The sequence below is a fragment of the Mytilus edulis genome, chromosome 12, assembly GCF_963676685.1.
Source record: "Mytilus edulis chromosome 12, xbMytEdul2.2, whole genome shotgun sequence".
Taxonomy (NCBI): Eukaryota; Metazoa; Mollusca; class Bivalvia; order Mytilida; family Mytilidae; genus Mytilus; species Mytilus edulis.
Window position 1 is genome coordinate 82,197,077 of NC_092355.1, and position 19,480 is coordinate 82,216,556.

The following is a 19,480-nucleotide window of genomic DNA, read 5'->3' on the forward strand; positions in this document are numbered from 1 at the left end:
TTATTGATGGATTGAGATATCAAAATTACCCCTCATTTTTTCAAAATACCTATTCCTCAGAAAGAGAAGTCTGCGATAGGGGAAGAAACTATTGTAAATAACTAAAGACTTGTGTGGTAGAATTCATTTTAAATTGGAGAAAATCTGTTAATTTTTCTTTTTGACTGCTAGTAAAAATTAAACAAGTAATAAGAAATTGAGTTTATTAATATATTGTTTGTACAAATATTCACGCCTTGATTATTGTTTGAAAAATAAATACTGTTTATTGATAACAACTTGCATTGTTTCCTTTACTTAGTGTTCTTTCTGTGCAAAAACCGTACGACGTATGTTTACTTTGGAACTTGATTGCATTGATTGTTGGATTAAAGTCAATGACAATTTTTCATGCATGCCTTTGAAATTTGAAAAGGTTAAGCAGTGATCAAAATCAAAACCAAAAACTGTTTGAAAATAACTGGAACTACTCACAATAACTATACATTAAATAGGATTATTTGATTTCCCATTCTGCCACATACGTCTTATACTGACTGTCTAACTATTTGGATAAATCGATACCTTTTTATCGAATTCCGGAGCTTGTCTTTTAGTGGTTGCTGTCTTTTATATCATTTGTTGTTTTTGTTTCTAATAATTGATGACTCAATATTTACGCATTAATTTAACTAATTGCTGGCCATGGAGGAAAGGGCAGGCCATAATACTAACTTATGGTTGCATAAATTCATGCCCAGAAACAAAATGTATATATGAACCTGTCAAACCACGACACATGCCATATGTACAAGTGCATGTTAGTTGTACCAAGTCAGGAGCCTGAAAATTCAGTGAGGGTTGTTGTTGTGTACCACATCTGTTTTTCTTTTGTTGCTTTTTAAATCATGGATTTATTGTAATGATAAATTATGTAATTAGTTTTCTTGTTTGGTTTTACATATGCCTCTGAAGTCTCTAAAGTTCTGCTTGTCATTGACTTTGCTCATTGTTGAAGGTCTTACAGTTGCTAAATACTTTTGTGTCATATGTTTTCTGGTACCAGGAAGAGAGTAGTCTCATTGGCAATCATACCACATCTTATCAGTAAACAAGCAAACAACAAAAAGAAACTGCACTGCACAGGTCAAAGCTTATCTTCTTTGAATTGAAGCCCTTTAATTGAACATGTATTTAGTTATTTCTGTTGTCGGATAATTGCAACACTTCTATTGACGTTACCGTAACACCAATTTAATGGGTGATGTGATTCTTCTACATATCCAATCCATCTGATTGGGGGGAAATTAAAAAATGAAACTTGAAACAAAATCCTCAATGAACGACGCTGAAATGATTATTGAAGCAATTTTTGATCGCTGACACATTGACTAATTTGCAGATCATCTCTTCGTTAATTTTATTGACGCCATCACGATTTGGTTGACTGTAATAGAACATTCGTTATACACATGATATTATATACTGTCCTTATGTCATTATTACAATAGCGTTTCTTTTGCACGAATGTGATCTACCGAATTAGTCCTTTGTAATAACATAAGCAACACGAAGGAAGTCACATGTAAAGCAGGATATGCTTACCCTTAAAAAAACACATGAAATCCCCCCCAGTTTTGGTGGGGTTTGTTTTGTTGTTTTGTTGTTTTATCATTTTATTCATTTATATATGTTCCATCTGCTTTGCATAATAATATTCCATACTCATGTAGGCTTGAGTATATTATTATGCAAAGCAGATGGAATATACATAAATGGACAATTGCAATGTTTGTTAATTGATATCTCTAACTGGTTTTTCTATTATAATGCGACGAAACACCTGATTTAGTGTTCATGTGAATATGTTTGTCTGTTTGTCGTCTTTCGGGGTTGTTTTTTTTTTGCGTAGTCCATTTATCTTGACTTTCAATTCCGGTTTTTTTTTTAGTAAAGGTATGATAAATTCAAATACCAATTGGTAAGTCTACTGATGAATTCCATTTTAAACAGTGTAAATGGGGAAAAACCACAAAGCCAAACAGCCGCTTTATCTTGAGCATTTTCAGTGTCATTTACAATATTTTTTACTGTTATTCTGAAATATTGATAATTTCATATCTCATAAAAGTTCTTTTTCAAAAAAATCAATCAACTATAATTTTTAATTCAACATCCAGGTGTTTGCACAATATGCCAAGCCTTTAATCGTTTAGATTCCAAACATTAAATATGTGTAGTGTTGATACGCATTTATTGGTGTGTTAAATATATATTATTGTTTGGTATTTTAAAGTCCGTAGATCTGTCGTTTCTATTTTTAGGATTTGTAGATACTTACCCTCAACTAATAATTGCCTTATTATTAATATATAATTGTTCAGATTTGTTTTAGAATGTATTTCATACAAACGCTATTGAATATTGTGTATTTGTGGTGTTGTTTTCTACTATTATTTAACAATGATAGTCCCCAAGGGTAAAACCATCTCAGTAGCCATCACTTCGGTACTGGCATGCAAATACGGATTTTTTTGTTATTTAAATTTGCTGTTACAAAATTTTGGAAATTGTTTTAAATACAGAAACATATCTCCCTCATGCAAAGCTCTGATACCTTGCCCGGCTTTGGCTATACATGTTGTCCTTTTTTTTGTTGATAGCTCTTCATATTTTTGATAAACATTGGATTTTAAAATATTTTGGCCTCGATAATTACTGAAGAGACATTGATTATAGAAATGCGCATCTGGTGCAGAAACATTGGTACTGCTTATGTTTTTATCACCACCTGGTCGATGCCTCTGCTGGTGGACTGATAGACCCCGAGGGTATCACCAGCCCAGTAGCAAGTAATTCGGTACTGGCATAAAAATACAGTTTTTGTGTGATTAAAATTTGCTGTTACAAAATTTAGGAACTTGTTTTAATTACAGAAATATGTCTTCCTCATGCAAAGCTCTGATTCTTTGCCTGGCTTTGGCTATACCTTTTGTTCTTTTTGGTTTGGTTTATGTCTCTTCATCTTTTTAATGAGCTTTGGATTTTCAAATATTTAGGCCTCGAGCATCACTGAAGAAACATTAATTGTCGAAATGCGCATCTGGTACAGAAAAAATAGTACCGTTTATGTTGTTTTGATGTTATTATTATTCTTGTTTTATATTATAGTTTTGCGTTTGCGGCGAATTACTAATAAAACAAACCAACAGCAAAATAAGATATTAACACAAGTTCAATAACAAAAATCAACAATTGGATCCTTACATGTGTTACTACAATTCAGTGATGTATAAGTCATCATAGTTTTATTGATTTTTGCCAAAAACATAGCAGACAGAGGTGAACTGTTATAAACAAGACAAGATCTTCAAATAAGTCAATATGACAGAAAACGTAGCTCGACTAATTATTGAACAAGAATTGTTCTTTTTTAAAGAAGCCACTAGTTCAGCGGTTTAAGTCGTCATATAAATTGAACACGACAGAGATAAACTGTGAATAGCAAACTCTGTCTACAAAGTAGTCGGATAGCTGAAATTGTCAGTCGCCTTCATTAACGATCTTTACCACTGGGTCGATGCCATTGCTGGTGAACGTTTCGTCCCCGAAGGTATCACCAGCCCAGTTGTCAACACTTCGGTGTTGACATGAATATCAATTATGTGGTCATTTTTTTTTATAAATTTCCTGTTTACAAAGCTTTGAATTTTTCGAAACACTGAGAATTTTCTTATCCCAAGCATAGATTACCTTAGCCGTATTTGGCACAACTTTTTGTAATTTTGGATCCTCAATGCTCTTCAACTTTCTACTTGTTTGGCTCTATAAATATTTGAGCGTCACAGGATGTATCCGATTACCTGAATACTGTAATGCCGTCTGATTTTATACTAATGATAATCAATCAAATGCACTTCGATTCGTTTAAATTATAAATGGTGGTATCTAGAGAAGTAAGATAGTTTTTTAACAGTTGTATCGTTAGTTAATGTAGTCAAGTGTTTAGTTCTGTAAGTTTTTATGGACTTCCCAATTATAAATTCTCTGATTTTGGTATTTTTATTATTTCATTTGTAGAAAATTGTGACCAAGAACGACCAACTCTTTATCATCCCTTTGATATCCTAAGCGTAGATATTGTCTGCCTTACACGAACAAGTTCGAACCTTGACCTATATTGATGTTGATAATATTCTTCCAGTTTCAGACACCTAGAACAAGAATTTTCATATGAATAGAAAAATCCGACTAAGCAAATCAAATCTGGACGACACACAGCATATTTATATCAAGATGCAACCTCATTGAGTTTGCATATCATAATTGTCCCCTCAAGGTTTAAAAGTAACCAATTAACCATTAGATCGATGGCCTCGTTTTTACTCCTACTGATCTTGTATTAAACTATTGTTTAACTTTTGCTTAACCTAAATTTGGAGCTAACTATACGATGTTGATATAGGTTTTCTTTTACATGACGTCCCGGATATGTTTTCTAGAACTTTTTCAATTGTCTTTTGCTTTTGCTTTTTTGTTTCAGTTTCATATAAGTAGATTTTATTAGTTTAGCCCCATTTAATTCTCATATGAAGAAACAATTTGATAACGGCGTTGAGCGGGATTCCGTCTGTGGGGATGTAGATGCTGTGGAAACTAGCTTTTTTTCTGTAGTCGGCTGTTATAATAGGACAAGATAAAACAATTTTAACAACAGGTTAGATGATTTGGTACCAAAACATGATATATTGGGTTTAAGCTAATAAATTGGAGTCTAGATGACAGTTCATTCACATCCAAGTCCGCAGTCCAATCCAAGAAAAATAAACGAATTGGTAAAGTCTAAATTCTTTTTGTATGTAGAGTCAAAATATGAAATGAAACAGTATTATGAATCAGTAATTCGAAAATCTTATCGCAGCTCATGTGCTCTTGTTGGCATATCCAAAAAGTCTCCAAATACCAATTTACCTTTCTTTGAATACCAAGTAACGTTGCTAACAATAAAGTTTGTAATGGTAATTTTGTCAACAGAATTAGATAACGGATTGCTTCCGTATATCAAAAAGAATTATTTAGACGCTAATTTATCACACATAAAGATAACTGATGAAATAGAAATTTTGAAATACCTTACGGTTTAAGTTTAATCTAGACCATAAGTATTCACAAATATAAATTTATAATCTAATAGGTTGTAGGTGTTAACAAACATTTTTGGCATTTAAAATATATTGTGATTTCGAGATCATTACTATGAACAAAACATAATATTTTGATAGAATACATAGTTTATATAAAAGTATAATTACTTGGGTATGTGTATCATACTTGTCCCTACATTTTAAAAGAGATCAAACAACTAGTTGCTTTATGACCTTGATTTACTCCTACTGACCATGTACGCAGTCGCTGATAAAAAAAAAGCCACCCAACAAGTTTACGGGCTTTTACTTATAACATATCATCTGTTTAGAAACTAAATGTTTATTCATATATGAAAATATTTAAGGTGCTACTAATATATATGTTCAAAACGTAATCGCACATCCATCACAACTCAATAATAAATTTTCCTTTTGAAAGAAATTCAAACATCTCCGATAAACAAGTTAACAGCAACCTAATTAACTACGTACGTTCTTTATTTAACTTTATTGTAGTTACAATTTTAATTTCTGTTAATTTTTTTGTTTTTCTTTCCCTTTCTATTCGTATTGGACTTCTTTTTCTTATCTTTCTTCTTTTCCTTCTTTTTCTTATTCTTCATATTCATTTTGTCTTTAATCCAGTCTAAGTAAGCAGAAATTCTTGTATACACACTTGGAAGAAATCCATCGCAAGGGCCGTTAACACCATATGAAAGTGCTCCTACAAGCTTTTTACTGCAAACCACGGGTCCACCACTATCCTTCTGAAAGAATAAAAGTAACTTGAAATAATAGCCACAATCTTAAATTAAGGCTCAATAGATCAGTCTTACTTTTATCGATGTCAGTAAGCAAACTCTGCGTAAAAGATTTGTCACAGATATTAAACATTTGTTATAAGCACAACACTGGTACCTTTGATAACTATTTATGTATGTTAATCCGTTTTTTAAGTAAATGGTAAGAAATTTATTAGTCGTTATCTTTGTCATATTTGTTAACGAAATTTAGTGGATTTAACTATTAAAGATCTTAAAAGGCTCACTCACTCGTTTTCTTCTAAACTTTGGAATTATAAATAGTGACACAGGGCATATTTTCTTTTTTTTCAAATTTAATATTGATGTAAAAATGAATTTTGTTTTATTGTTAGTAACTGGTTCATAGAAGTATACTAAACATCTCGGTTTGATTATTGTGATTTACCCTGTAAGGTTGCATTTCTGTAGATATTGACAATGCAATTTCCCATAAGATCTCCTTTTACTGTACCACTTTTACTATGAAGTTTTATCCTAGAATTGAAAGTTCATATGCACTACAATTTTTACAAAGGTCAAAACATAGGGCTGTTCGGCATATTTTTAACGCTTTTATGTCCTGAACTTCTCAGAGTTTAAACTAACACTCATTTTCTGAACTACCCCTACCTCGAATGAAGGGTTACCATACATTTCAATATAAACAATATGCACATGTATATTTACAGGTGACATTCCCAAGTAATGTCTCTGTGAGATTGAACACAGACAGCAAAACTGGGAACCAGTATGTTTACAAAATTAATTTTCTATACATATTCAAGATCTCCCCAAAAGAGACGTGGTTTGAGAAACAGAGCTATTTACAAAGTGCAACCTATACAAATATTTATTCAAATAGAAAAACTCTAAAATCAGTTTTTCTTACATTAATACTCATTTATCAGAATTAAAGCCATAAATAAATCACTGCATATACTCTAAAGGCCTCTGCCTATTATGAATTTATTAATCTTGAAAGAAAAGGTCAGTGGTGAATGATCAGACCTGTAACTAACATCAATTTTAACATCGCTAGCAAAGTGAAAGACATCATCAGAAATTACAAAAAAGTGTAAACGAGATTTTTTCTCTCCAAGTAAATCTTTTCCTATTGGGGAACAATTTTCTAAATGGCTCAACTAGATTAAAGTCTTCCATTATCTGTATTTTTTCTCTAAACTTTGGGTTGTTGATATTTACATAATTATGAGTGTTAAGATTGAAACTTTGAGTTAGGTTCAAATCAACACAAAGAATACAAGACTGGTTATCAAATTCCTCAATAATGTATGCCACCTTTTGATACGGGCAAGACGTGTCTACATTTCGCCCATAAATATTGACTAAGGTAATTCATTGTGATTCAATTTTAATATACTATCGAAGAAGGTTACCGCCATCATCTTTTATAACTTTGTGTATATGAAGATGAACAATTTCATTATAAAAAAAGATGTACACACCTCGCGGATTGGATGTAAATGACTTGCAAATGCATTCTCCCTTCCACTGACTTTTAATGTTTAATTTGTCTCGTTCTATAAAATGCGTGTCCTGAAGAGAGTAAATATTAAAATTCTTCGACTTCAAATAATCCAAAACATCTTTCCGTTTCTCCTTTGTATAAAGACCTTGATATTATTATAAACTATTTAAGTATATCACCCTTTATACATGTGTTTAGCTGTATCAATATCTATTACTCTAATGATGAGTGAAAATAGACGAGTGCACCATGGTATTTGTGAAATCAAGGGATCTGTTACACCATAAGACAGGTTTGTAATGTACAAGAAATGCATATATATGAAAGCATAAAATTCAAGAACGAGAGAATCAAACATTAAAATCAAATATTAAATCTGCACTGTGAGACATTCACTGTTGTTGTATAGGATATTCCCTATCTGGTCTAAGGAAGATAACTCAGAAGAAATTATAATCTCAGATAGAAATCTTTTTGAGTATCTGTAAAATTCATGCTTTGTACATATTGTTAAGATGATATCAAACATTTACTTATCATTTTACATTCAATTTCCTTACTGGCATTTGTTCCATCATACAAATACATGTATTTCTATTATGTGTGGTTATGGCAAGACAAAAAGATCACACAAGAATCCCAACTATATAAAATATCCATTGTTTTGTGAATTCAAATCTCGAAAACAGATTTCATTAAATAAACCACATATAATACAGATAAGCATATTATTTACAATATTTAAAGTCTGTCAGCGTTGTTCAATTTACTAGATACTAAGATAGTAGTATTTCTATGTTCATATTTTGTAAACTGTTTTAAAAACTCCCGTGTTAAATTTACAAATTTATATGTATTGTTGTAAAAAGCAATGCGTACTTTGGGACAATGTCAAAAATTAAGAACTCTCACTGTCTTTAAATGAAGAATCACTCTTGACAATTATCAATGAGCGGCGAATATTATTAATCAAAATATTATCTTCCGCCTGAAATTTATCAAACCAAAATTAGATTTGCAAATTTGCGTTTGTCACAATGATTGTAAGGTATAAGCCAAATGAAATGTAGTTACCTCACAAGAATCCTTTTTTTCCTTATCTTGCAGACACAGTATGTTGTTCAAATATGTCTTTGAAATAAAGTGTTTAATTCCACAGTATTCATTTGAGACAACAGGCATAGACAGTACTTGTAGACGATCAGGGTAATTGCCTCCTGAAACCAGATAAGGTTTAATAGTCAAACTTATTATTAACCTAGAAATGGTTGTGACATTTACTTATTTTTGAATGAATGATTTAGAGATTATTCTGTAAGACCGCTGTTTGAGATAAGCTGATAGTTATATGTGTTCGTAGATAGTAGATGTTTTTGTGTCCTGTTAAATTGTTCCTTTAAAAATTGTTATACGATGATGACTGATGTACCCATATTTTGACTATTTTATTAATTGTGACTGTTTATTTAACGCATCATGTAAATGTAGCGGAATTTGACGAGACTGTTATTAAAGTGAGAGGGTTAGCGCTATAAAACCAGGTTTAATCCACCGTTTTCTACATTTGAAAATGCCTGTACCAAGTCAGGAATATGACAGTTCTTGTCCATTCGTTTTTGATGCGTTTTGTTTTTTGATTTTGCCATGTGATTATGGACTTTCCAAATTGATTTTCCTCTGAGTTCAGTATTTTTGTGATTTTACTTTTTAAATGCTGAAATACATATTAAACTTTGCTACATCTTCATGTGTCTGTTCCAAGTTAGAAGCCTGTAATGAGAGGTTGTCGTTGGTTTATATCTGTCGGATTTGTTTTCAATTATTAAGGAATTTTACCGTTATTTGTTTTCTTGTTTAAATTGTGTCACATTTTTCTTTTCGGGCCTTTTATAGCTGACTATAACGTATTGTTGTTTTCTCATTATTAAAGTTTAAAAGATAACCAATTTGTTTACATTTACGCCATCCTCACAACGGTGGATGGTTGTCACATTGGCAGTCATACCACATCTTCGTTTGATATAAATGGCTGCCTGCCAGAGGTTCTTTAAAACTCTAAATAGCCTTTTTGGAATCTATTCATTTTGCATTACATAGTATGGCATAAACTACAATTTGAGAGACGAATGGCAAAACCCTTAATAACGAAATGTCCATTTACAGTTGTTAAGATTAGCATTGGCAGGGGTCAACATGGAATTGCATTATTTTTTGCAATCATTTGATCTTTATTAATTCAGAAAACAAATTCAGCAGTGCATAAGAGAAAACAAGAATTGTCTTTTTAAACTTTCATGCAAATACTCCAATCTTATGCTGAGTAATTATTCATAAATACATTTCAAAACTACAATATAACATACTGTTATTTTATTTTCAAGGTGGTACCTTACACTACAGGGAGATAACTCTGTAAAATTAACAAAACGTTTTAGTTATGATATGTTGTGAAGGGAATATCAAGCTTCTCAGTGATCAAAATAAGTTCTTGTCAAACTACTATATAACTAGTGTATTTTTTCTGATTAAACGGTTGGTTCAAATGTTTTGAATTTTTTTATATTTTGTCAAAGTAAGTACTTGGTTCAAATTTTAAGAAAATTAAACGAGTCAAATTGATTTTAACTAAGTTGTTGGGTACCACCTTAATTACTTTTAATTGTTATTTGTTGCGAGGTATTTCATTTACAGTTTTTAGAATATAGCAAAGTGCTCTCGATCATTTGTATTGTAGAATTTAATGTTTACTAATTGCGAGTTAAATCTAGATCAATTTGTCCTGTTGTTTGGCCTGCGTACAGTTCAAAACAATGAATCAGCTACAAATGAATAATCACTGCAACTATGTTAAAGTTGAATTTGGAAGAACAATATCTTAGCAATGCAGAAGACCATGACATAGAAATAAGTTTTAATGTTTGATAAGACATACCTAAGTTGATATCTGTATCTCCCCATCCTGTTATTGTGCACATGTCTCCTGTATAATTTTTGCCTATTTCAGTGTCAATGTCGATTTTATTGATTGTAGACCCGAATTTAAGCGGTTTCTGAAGCTGTAGTAAGATAAGGTCATTTTCGAAGGCGAATAAATAAAATTTTTCGTGCTAAAAGTAAATGAATACAATTCAACTAATTAGTATATTGATGATTTTCGTCTTCCGGGAACCATTATTGTTCAAAGTTTACTTGTTTGGCTTTTTAACTGTTTTCATCTGAGCGTCACTGATGAGTCTTATGTAGACGAAACGCGCGTCTGGCGTATTAAATTATAATCCTGGTACCTTTGATAACTATTCACAGGGGGGGTTAGTTTGTATTAAAAATTGTCTTTTACAGGCTTATATATATAATTATATAACTATGTGAGGGTTATTTTGTTTCAGAACGACAGGTCTTTCTATTGAAGAATCAACCCGGACGATACCAAGTTTCAATGATATTTGCTTCAAGGCATAACATTATGACCTGTGTAAGGTCGTTATTTTTCTTGATTGAAATGCAGACTATGATTTACTTAAGCATTTAATGCATTTTCGTGTGCTGTAAATGAAGGCATAAATAATCCTCTCTTTCTTTTTTAGATTGAATTACAAAATCGTCGTGGACGCACATTTTACCTTTCAAAACAAATACTGTCAATTTTTTTGGGTTAATTTATTGCTTCAACCGATGGACAATATTTGAGATAGAATGCAAAACTGTTCATAACACTGTTAAAACAAGCCAGATTTAACATATTCGTGAGTAGGATTTTAAAAATCTTATTGAGTCGCACTTAATGTGTATTTGAAATCACACAATGTCCTATGGATATTCGTTGTTCGTGTTATATATATACATATATCACGATTTCGTGCCATATTTCGTGTCGGCTCTGAAGTTATTACATCTATATATATCTGTACCTTTTACTCTATCAAATGATCAAATTACCAAATATTTTAATTTCTATAAATTAACAGTCACCTACTTTGTGATAGGTTTGGGGAGGGGGAGGGGGTATAATATTTAATATTAACTAAATTCTATTTTTTTAAATGTATTGCCATTCAAAAGTGAAGAAATCAATAGTTCTGAACAGCTCTCTAAAACTGATAAACAAAATAATCTGCTTTTCCTCGATGCAAATATCACGAACAAATTTAAATTAAAATTCCTTACAAAGTGGCTTCATACATCGTCACAATTCATGTGTGTCTTGCTTCATGCAGTTAACGTAATAGTTATATCGCAACTGGATAATGATTGCTACAGCTTAAATCTAGATTAATTAGTGAGTTTTATTTCATGTTACAAATGTTCCGTAGGGCGTATTAAAACCAGACCACATCAGAAACGAATATCCAACTTTAGCATGGTCGGTAAAATAGGATATACATCCTGCAAATTTTCGAAGGAAATACTATTTGTTGAAGGTGTATAAGTCGATAATGCAGATTTAAAGTTTTTTCTTGTATAAAAGTTAGGGCAGTGACAAACAAATACCTACAGAATAAATCTTTTCTAATCATATTGACCGACATAAACTTATATTTTTATAAATGATGCAATATTGCCTTAATTCTTATATATAATTGGGTATAATATATTTCACGAAAAGTGCATACCTCATAATACTTTTTCACGGGTATTTTTACTTTCATCTGACTCAAAAAAGAGCTTCCAGCTGCTACTCTCATATTTTTAGCCCTAAAATGAACAAAAGATCCAAATGAAGAGTTATATAGAATCGAGTCTTATGAGAGAATCTCATTAGTTTATAGTACAATTGACCTCTTGAATTGACTGACAAAATCATTAAGACTATATTGTGTATAATTGATATAAAGCATCTTCTTACTTCAAAGTTCTTTAATGTAGAAGGACTATTTTCTTAGCCATAGTGTTGTGTTAATATTAGGTAATTGAGCAGTGTTTCATCATTATCAAAATCATTGATTGTTATAACTTATGGTTAAAGACTTGTAAATGTCCTGACCAACAAATGGAGATGATTCAATCAGGTGTCTTATGGAAGAAAACATAGCCATACCTTCTATTTAAACCCATTCAGTACTCTCTGTTTGAAAAAATATACATTTGTAATTTTTGTCTTTTAAAAAATCATAAGTTACGGTCGGTTTAAATAATGACTTTCGGCGTCAGCTAACAGCTTACTTTCCACTACTCCCCAAAATATATAGTTCAACCATTAAAGTGAGGTAGATTATCTGTAAACCCAATCAGGAACATCGAAGATGTGTCTCATTTCGGTCAAATCGGTGATTGCTATGACATGAGAAGGTTCTGATACATTCTGTGTCTTGTCACAACAAATGACCAGAATTGTTTTTTTTCTAATTATATTAACCGACATAAACATATGTTACCCATATCGGATAGAAAAGAGTATAAGCGAAACTTCGTTATGAAACAAATTTACGATATAATATGTAATATATAACATTATACTCTAAATAGCGGATTGCTGAACCAGCGCCTCTAAAGTTTGGTGAAACATGTCGACTTAATAAAAATTGCTGATAACTTAAGTGTTGTTGTCAATCTAGTGGCAATTATACTCGAAAGTGTGATGGTTGTCGCTTACGATAGATGGTGTGATCCGCAAAGTTTGATGCTTCAAGTTGCATTGATAGCTGTCTGGTTAAAGTGCGATGGTCTACCACGCTAATTATATATATATATATATATATAGTTTCTGATACAGTGTAAATTATTGATTAAGAAATTTTATACCATTGCCAAATAAATATAAAGTGCCTAGAAAATCAACCTAACAATGTAACTGTAAATAAGATAGCTTACGGTCCTCCAGAATTGATCAGATTACAATGTGCCGCTGTAAGAACCCAACTTTTGTCAATAATTGCACCTCCACAAAAGGTGGTAAAATTAGCACTTTCATTTCGTCTGATCTGAATATGAACCATCCATGGATGATCTTCTATGTTGGCATTGCTACCATTAATAATCTTTACACTTGTATCAGCCGAACAAACCTAAAATATTAAAATATATATTTGTTATAAGTGCCAGGTGAATACATAAACTTAGGAAATGCTACTGTCGTCATCAATAAATCTCCAAGACTTTTTCTTAACCATGTTTCTAGCGATGACAAAAAAGGCAATAGTAGTAGACCGCTCTTCAAAAGTGATAAATTGATTAAACTGAAACAAATCCGAGTCACAAAACAAAACTGAGGGAAACATATCAACTATAAGAGTAAACTAAACGCACCAACAGAAACACTGAACTGCTACAAAAACAAACTCCAACATACATATAAACGGACTTTGGGATGCCAACTGCCATATTCCTGACTCGGTACAGGACATTTTAAGACCAATTTTTTAAAATGGTGTATTGAACCTGTTTTTATTGCAAGTCAAACTTCCCGCTTATATGGCAATGTTGAAAATACCGCTAAAATTGTTATCTTTAAATTATCATTTAGGACAGTTCTCCTTTCACGATAATACGATTGTCATCATGAAATCACCGAATAAAGACAGCTTAAAGCGATTGTACAATGCTCATCATCAAATAGGATTGTAAATAGAGTTCGCTTATTGCTATTGTACAATTATACTCATCAAGTCTTTTAGGTCAAATCAGTTTCTTATAACGATTATAAAATCACCAAGATGGTCAATTTCCTTAACTAGCATAGCAATCGCCTTCATTCAATTATCGAGAACATTTGCTGTGTTGCTTTGAAAACCGATGTAAGTTAAAAAAAAAACATTGTAAAAATTGCATTATATTCATCACATATTGGAATAATATATAAGTACTTACTGTAGCCATATAGAACACTACAAACACAAAAAATGTTTTGAATTAATATCATTATTATAATTATTAATGTATATTATTTTTATTACTATTATAACAATGTATTAGTTCGAATATTAATTGTCACCGATATAACACTAACGTTTTTGTTGGGCTACGTGTTGATTAGTCTATATATTTTTGTGGAATGTATACTGTTGTTTTTCTTTTGGTCTTTTCATTATTTGCCAGGGCGTTGACAGTTATTTTTTTACCTATGAAAAAGATAGGTATTTATCGCCTCTCTTTTGAAATTGGTTGAAAGCAAATGGTCTGACCAGCACTGAATTTATCGCAGTAGGTATGTCTGAAAAATCGCAGAACGCTTGAATATACTTGAATATTTGATTGTGCAGACTTTCACATCACATGATGTCAGGACTAAAATGGCTGTTTAAGATTCAAGTTCAATCATTGTGTGATGCATTCAAGAGCTTGCAGCTGCTACTCAGACTTTGTAAAACCTCACCAATGTCTGAGCACAAAGTTGATGAACCAGGGGTTTTATCAAGGCACGTCTCGTCCTTTTTCTAAAGAAAGTTCATCGGAAGATACAAAAACATTGATGATAAATATTTCGTATCAATTTCACAAATAATACACGATAGTCTTGAAGTATAGATTATAGATACTGACGTTGTTTACTATCTAAATAACGTTTTATAGTATTCTTTTATTTGTCTATTTGAATATCACGTTTACTGTTTATTCTGGTGTTGGTGATATCCATTTGTCGTGGCTCGGTACTTGTACATCCCGTCATTGTATTCTGGTATTTCAGTTTTTGCTATGTGATTTGTCTATTTGTGTTTCTTTGTTGCAATTGTTTTTGTTTTTATGAGATGAGAATTATATTACAATGCTGACTGTTGTACCCCTATTTTGACATTTTTACCTATTATGTCTGTTTGTTTTGTACACATATTTGTCAATAAATTGGAATTTTAAACGACTGTCACATAAGTAAGAGGTCCAGCTTGCTATAAGACCAGGTTTAATCCACCATATTCTGTATTAAAAAAAATCCTGTACGAAGTCAGGAATATGACAGTTGTTATCCATTCGTTTAATATGTTGGAGCTTTTGATTTTGCCATTTGATGAGGGACATTCTGTTTTTAATTTTCCTCGGAGTTCGGTATTTTTCTGATTTTACTTTTTTCATAGTATTTGACGCTTATAATATCGACGTATTCTGCCTCGTTCCTCTTAGGGTTCGTGTGATGCCTTCAGTGATTGAAATATACTTGATTTGTTGTTTACTAATAGATTTACAATATTTGAACCTAGGTAAACTATTGTCCACTTCTTTTATTAGTAACATTATCAACTTACCAACAAATGCACCGACAATGAACACTCTATACATCTTTATGTTTCAAAACAATCACTCTTCTGAAATCGACATAAAACTTAGAATATCTATAACATGCCTCTTATGACTTATTACCCCTAGACATGAGGCATAATTTAATCTATGTTTTTTACAAAAATCTCATAATCTAATGGTGATATCTCAAAATAATCTAAAACAAAATTTGATAAAAACTTTATGCAATGCTACAGAATTAGGCATCTTTTGATAATTTTCATCTCAATACAATATACTGTGAACTTGGTATATTCATCAAGGAACTTATGTCGTGGATAGTTGGTGTCTTGTTAACAGACCGCCTCTTTTTGTTTTGGTTTTAATTGATGATAATAGTTAATAACCCTGATATGTTTCAAATATTGTAGTTTGGCTTTGTAGAAATTGCGATTATGTATCAAAGTGAATTCATGACATTAACTTAGGAAATATAACTCTTTGAAATACCATGTATCTAAAAAGTAGGCTTAAATTTTTCGATTTCAGAAGGCCACGTATGTTTCTCGTTTTTCTTGTCTCATATTATAAATTACTTTCACATGTAGGGGATTGGATGTATTTTGGTGAAATTTTTAATCAATAACTTGACAAATATCAGTCTCTCGTAATTCTTCGTAGTAAATAATTTTTATATTTTTGTATATAAATAAAAAAAATCATATCAAATGCCCAAACCTTATGCAATCTTCTATCTTAATCCAATCAGTCTAATCTATATCAAAATTTATAATAATAAAGCTAACAGGTAACATTTATATAAAATTTCTTTTTTTCGATTTTTGTAGCCGTCAAAAACTTCCCCTTTATTCAATATAATTGTGAGATCAAAGATGAAATCATTTAAGACAAAGGAGTAGGGGCTTTAATGGCCTAAAATGGCCCCAGATTTACAAGATAATAAAAATTCTAACAGAGCAGATTTTTCTGCATAAATTATTAGAATATGAGTCAATGATTAAAAAAAAGTGTTTTTATTTAACTAAAAAAGGTTCAATGACGTCACAATGGTAGGTGCAAATGACGTCATAATTGGGAAAATAAGCAAAAATACAGAAGTTTTGATGGTTTTTCTTAATTTTGAAGACCGCACCATGCTTGCACCAATTTGAAATTTTAACAGTTTGACAAGTTCATACATATCAAAATGCGGATAAAAAATCTTTTTGGTGCAAGGTTGGTGCGATAGTTTATCTTATATTTTTCATAGCCAAGCGGAGCAATAAAAAGCCGAAATTTGCCGTCCAAATCTTACAAAGTTTAGTTTATACATTCTTATGCCTATAGAAACTTATTTATTTTTGGTTTATGAATGTAAAGTGTATTCCTAATAATATTTCCGTAAGTAGATCTTGTTAAATTTCTTTAAAAAATCCAAAAGCAATGAACTTCATGTGTAAGGGAGTCAACAACAATAATTTTCGTTCATTTTTTTACATAAATAAGGCCGTTAGTTTTCTCGCTTGAATTGTTTTACATTGTCTTATCGGGGCCTTTTATAGCTGACTATATGCGGTATGGGCTTTGCTCATTGTTGAAGGCCGTACGGTGACCTATAATTGTTAATGTTTGTGTCATTTTGGTCTTTTGTGGATAGTTGTCTCATTGGCAATCATACCACATCTTCTTTTTTATAAAACTTTGAGGACATTTTTTTTTTTATTATATGAAATTTTAGATAGACCTTCGATATAACAAAATCTGTTCATTTCTTATGTTTTTACTAATTATCAATTCAAAATCTGTTGTTTGAACGGAGCAATCTTCTCTCTCTGGTATTAGGGTCGGATCCATGATTTATTTTTCGTAAAGGGGGTAGGGGAGGGGAGTTGAATTTAAAGATTTATTTTACTTAAATTTCCATAATTGGAGAGAAACACGAAATTTATTTTGAAAATGAAACTACCTATATTCCAATTGGATGTGTCTTTGTTGGTAATGAGCATAGAGAACAAGTTCTTTAAAATTTGATGGTAAGAGAACGGAAACGGCATAAGGTAGACTATCCATATATCCATGTCATGCATGTATATATAAATAAGTACGTCTGGTCCAGTGACAACTCTACAACAGATTTATCCATTGGATCACAAGCAGTGATAGTGATACATGGCTGTGTACATTATGTATATACAACTCATCTAAACATCAACCCAACAATGTAAGATCTGTAAATTTGCTTTCGCAAATGTATATATCATGATACATGTATATATGGATAATTGACCTTTCCATGCATAGAAACAAGAGCCTGAAGTCTGTAAGCATACTACATGTCTGTTATCTTTTGAAAGGTTACGTTTTGAAGTTTTATATTCATGCGTAAAAATAAGGTGTAAATTTTAAAATGTGACCCGGTTTTGTTGTTAAGCCCCATTTGTGTGCATTATGTTTTCTGGCCTATGCGTCTGTGTCTTTGTTGGTAATGAGCATAGAGAACAAGTTCTTTAAAATTTGATGGTAAGAGAACGGAAACGGCATAAGGTAGACTATCCATATATCCATGTCATGCATGTATATATAAATAAGTACGTCTGGTCCAGTGACAACTGCTATTAATCATAATTCAGATATTATTTTAGTTGGTGATTTTAATATAGATTTTTTAAAACCTAATAAACAACCACAAAAATGGCTAAGTTTATTAGAAACCTACAACCTCAACCAGATAATTCAAGAGGCAACAAGAGTTACACCTGATTCTAGTACACTAATTGATCATGTTTATGTCACCAATAAAGATTTGATACTAGAATCACATGTTGCTAAATTTTCAATAAGTGATCATTATCCAGTTTGTTTAACTAGAAAAGAAAAAAATTCCACTTATATCAAAAAAGATATTCATACTACCATTTCTTACAGAAATTTTAAAAATTTCAATGAGGCTAATTTTCTAAGTGACTTAGCTATTGCACCTTTTGGTAAAATTGAACATGAAAGTCACCCAAATACATGTATTCAGATGTGGTATGACATATTTAATGCAGTTCTAGATAAGCATGCACCAATTGTTACTAAACGAGTAAAAAGAGACAGACAACCTGAATAGTTCAATAATGAAATTGTATATGCCAGAAAAATGAGAGAAAAATACCATAAATTAGAAATGTGGTCCGAGTTCAAATTTTGGCGAAACAGGACAAAGCACATAATCGATGAATCAAAAAGAAATGTTTATTCAAAGATGGTAAAAGATTCAAAAGCATCTAAAGATTTGTGGAAATGTATTCACAGTCTTAACCCATCCCAACAAGAAAAGCCATATGAACTTTTAAATGAAGATGGTATTAAAACTAATAATGTCAGGGACATTTGTAATGTTTTTAATAAGTTTTTTACATCTTGTGTTGAAAACCTGAGGACTGACAGATGTATGAGCAAAAATAATGATTATGCAAAATTAATTAATTTTGTACAAAAGAAATTTACTAAGTCAGAACAAGTAAAATTTTCAATTCCACCAGTCACAATAAATGGTCTATTTAATGAGATGATCAAACTTGACATTAATAAATCCACCGGATCTGATAACATAGGACCAAAAATTTTAAAATTGAGTGCTCCTTTCATAACTTCATCTTTAACTTACATTTTTAACAGAATAATAGATACAAGTACATTTCCCTGTGTTTTAAAGAATGCAAGAGTAACCCCTGTTTTTAAAGCTGGTGAAAAATTCATGGCAACAAATTATAGACCAATTTCTGTACTTCCAGTTTTATCAAAACTTTTAGAAAAGCATGTTTCAAAACATTTGTTTGACTATCTTAAAAGATTAGATCTTTTACACCCAGCACAGTCTGGGTTTCGACAAGAACACTCTTGCCAAACTGCCCTTATCAATATCATAG

General features: G+C 31.4%; 1 protein-coding gene across 1 annotated transcript; it reads right to left on the reverse strand.

Moving 5' to 3' along the window:
• Positions 1 to 5,650: 5,650 nt before the first annotated feature.
• LOC139497895 (trypsin-like) lies at positions 5,651 to 15,626 on the reverse strand. The gene is made up of 7 exons (XM_071286135.1): positions 15,593 to 15,626; positions 14,223 to 14,239; positions 13,227 to 13,420; positions 12,029 to 12,110; positions 10,351 to 10,525; positions 8,493 to 8,635; positions 5,651 to 5,893 (listed from the first exon to the last, which is right to left on the reverse strand). Exons 1-7 carry the CDS (start codon positions 15,624 to 15,626, stop codon positions 5,651 to 5,653), a joined length of 888 nt encoding a protein of 295 aa, XP_071142236.1.
• Positions 15,627 to 19,480: the final 3,854 nt, after the last annotated feature.

Excerpts from the sequence above, each read along its gene's own strand:
- LOC139497895 (XM_071286135.1), bottom strand. The coding sequence starts at position 15,626 with ATGTATAGAGTGTTCATTGTCGGTGCATTTGTTG. Across the intron at positions 12,111-13,226 it reads CTGATCAATTCTGGAGGACC|GGCTAAAAATATGAGAGTAG; the intron begins GTAAGCTATCTT and ends TGTTCATTTTAG. Across the intron at positions 8,636-10,350 it reads AGATACAGATATCAACTTAG|GAGGCAATTACCCTGATCGT; the intron begins GTATGTCTTATC and ends ATCTGGTTTCAG.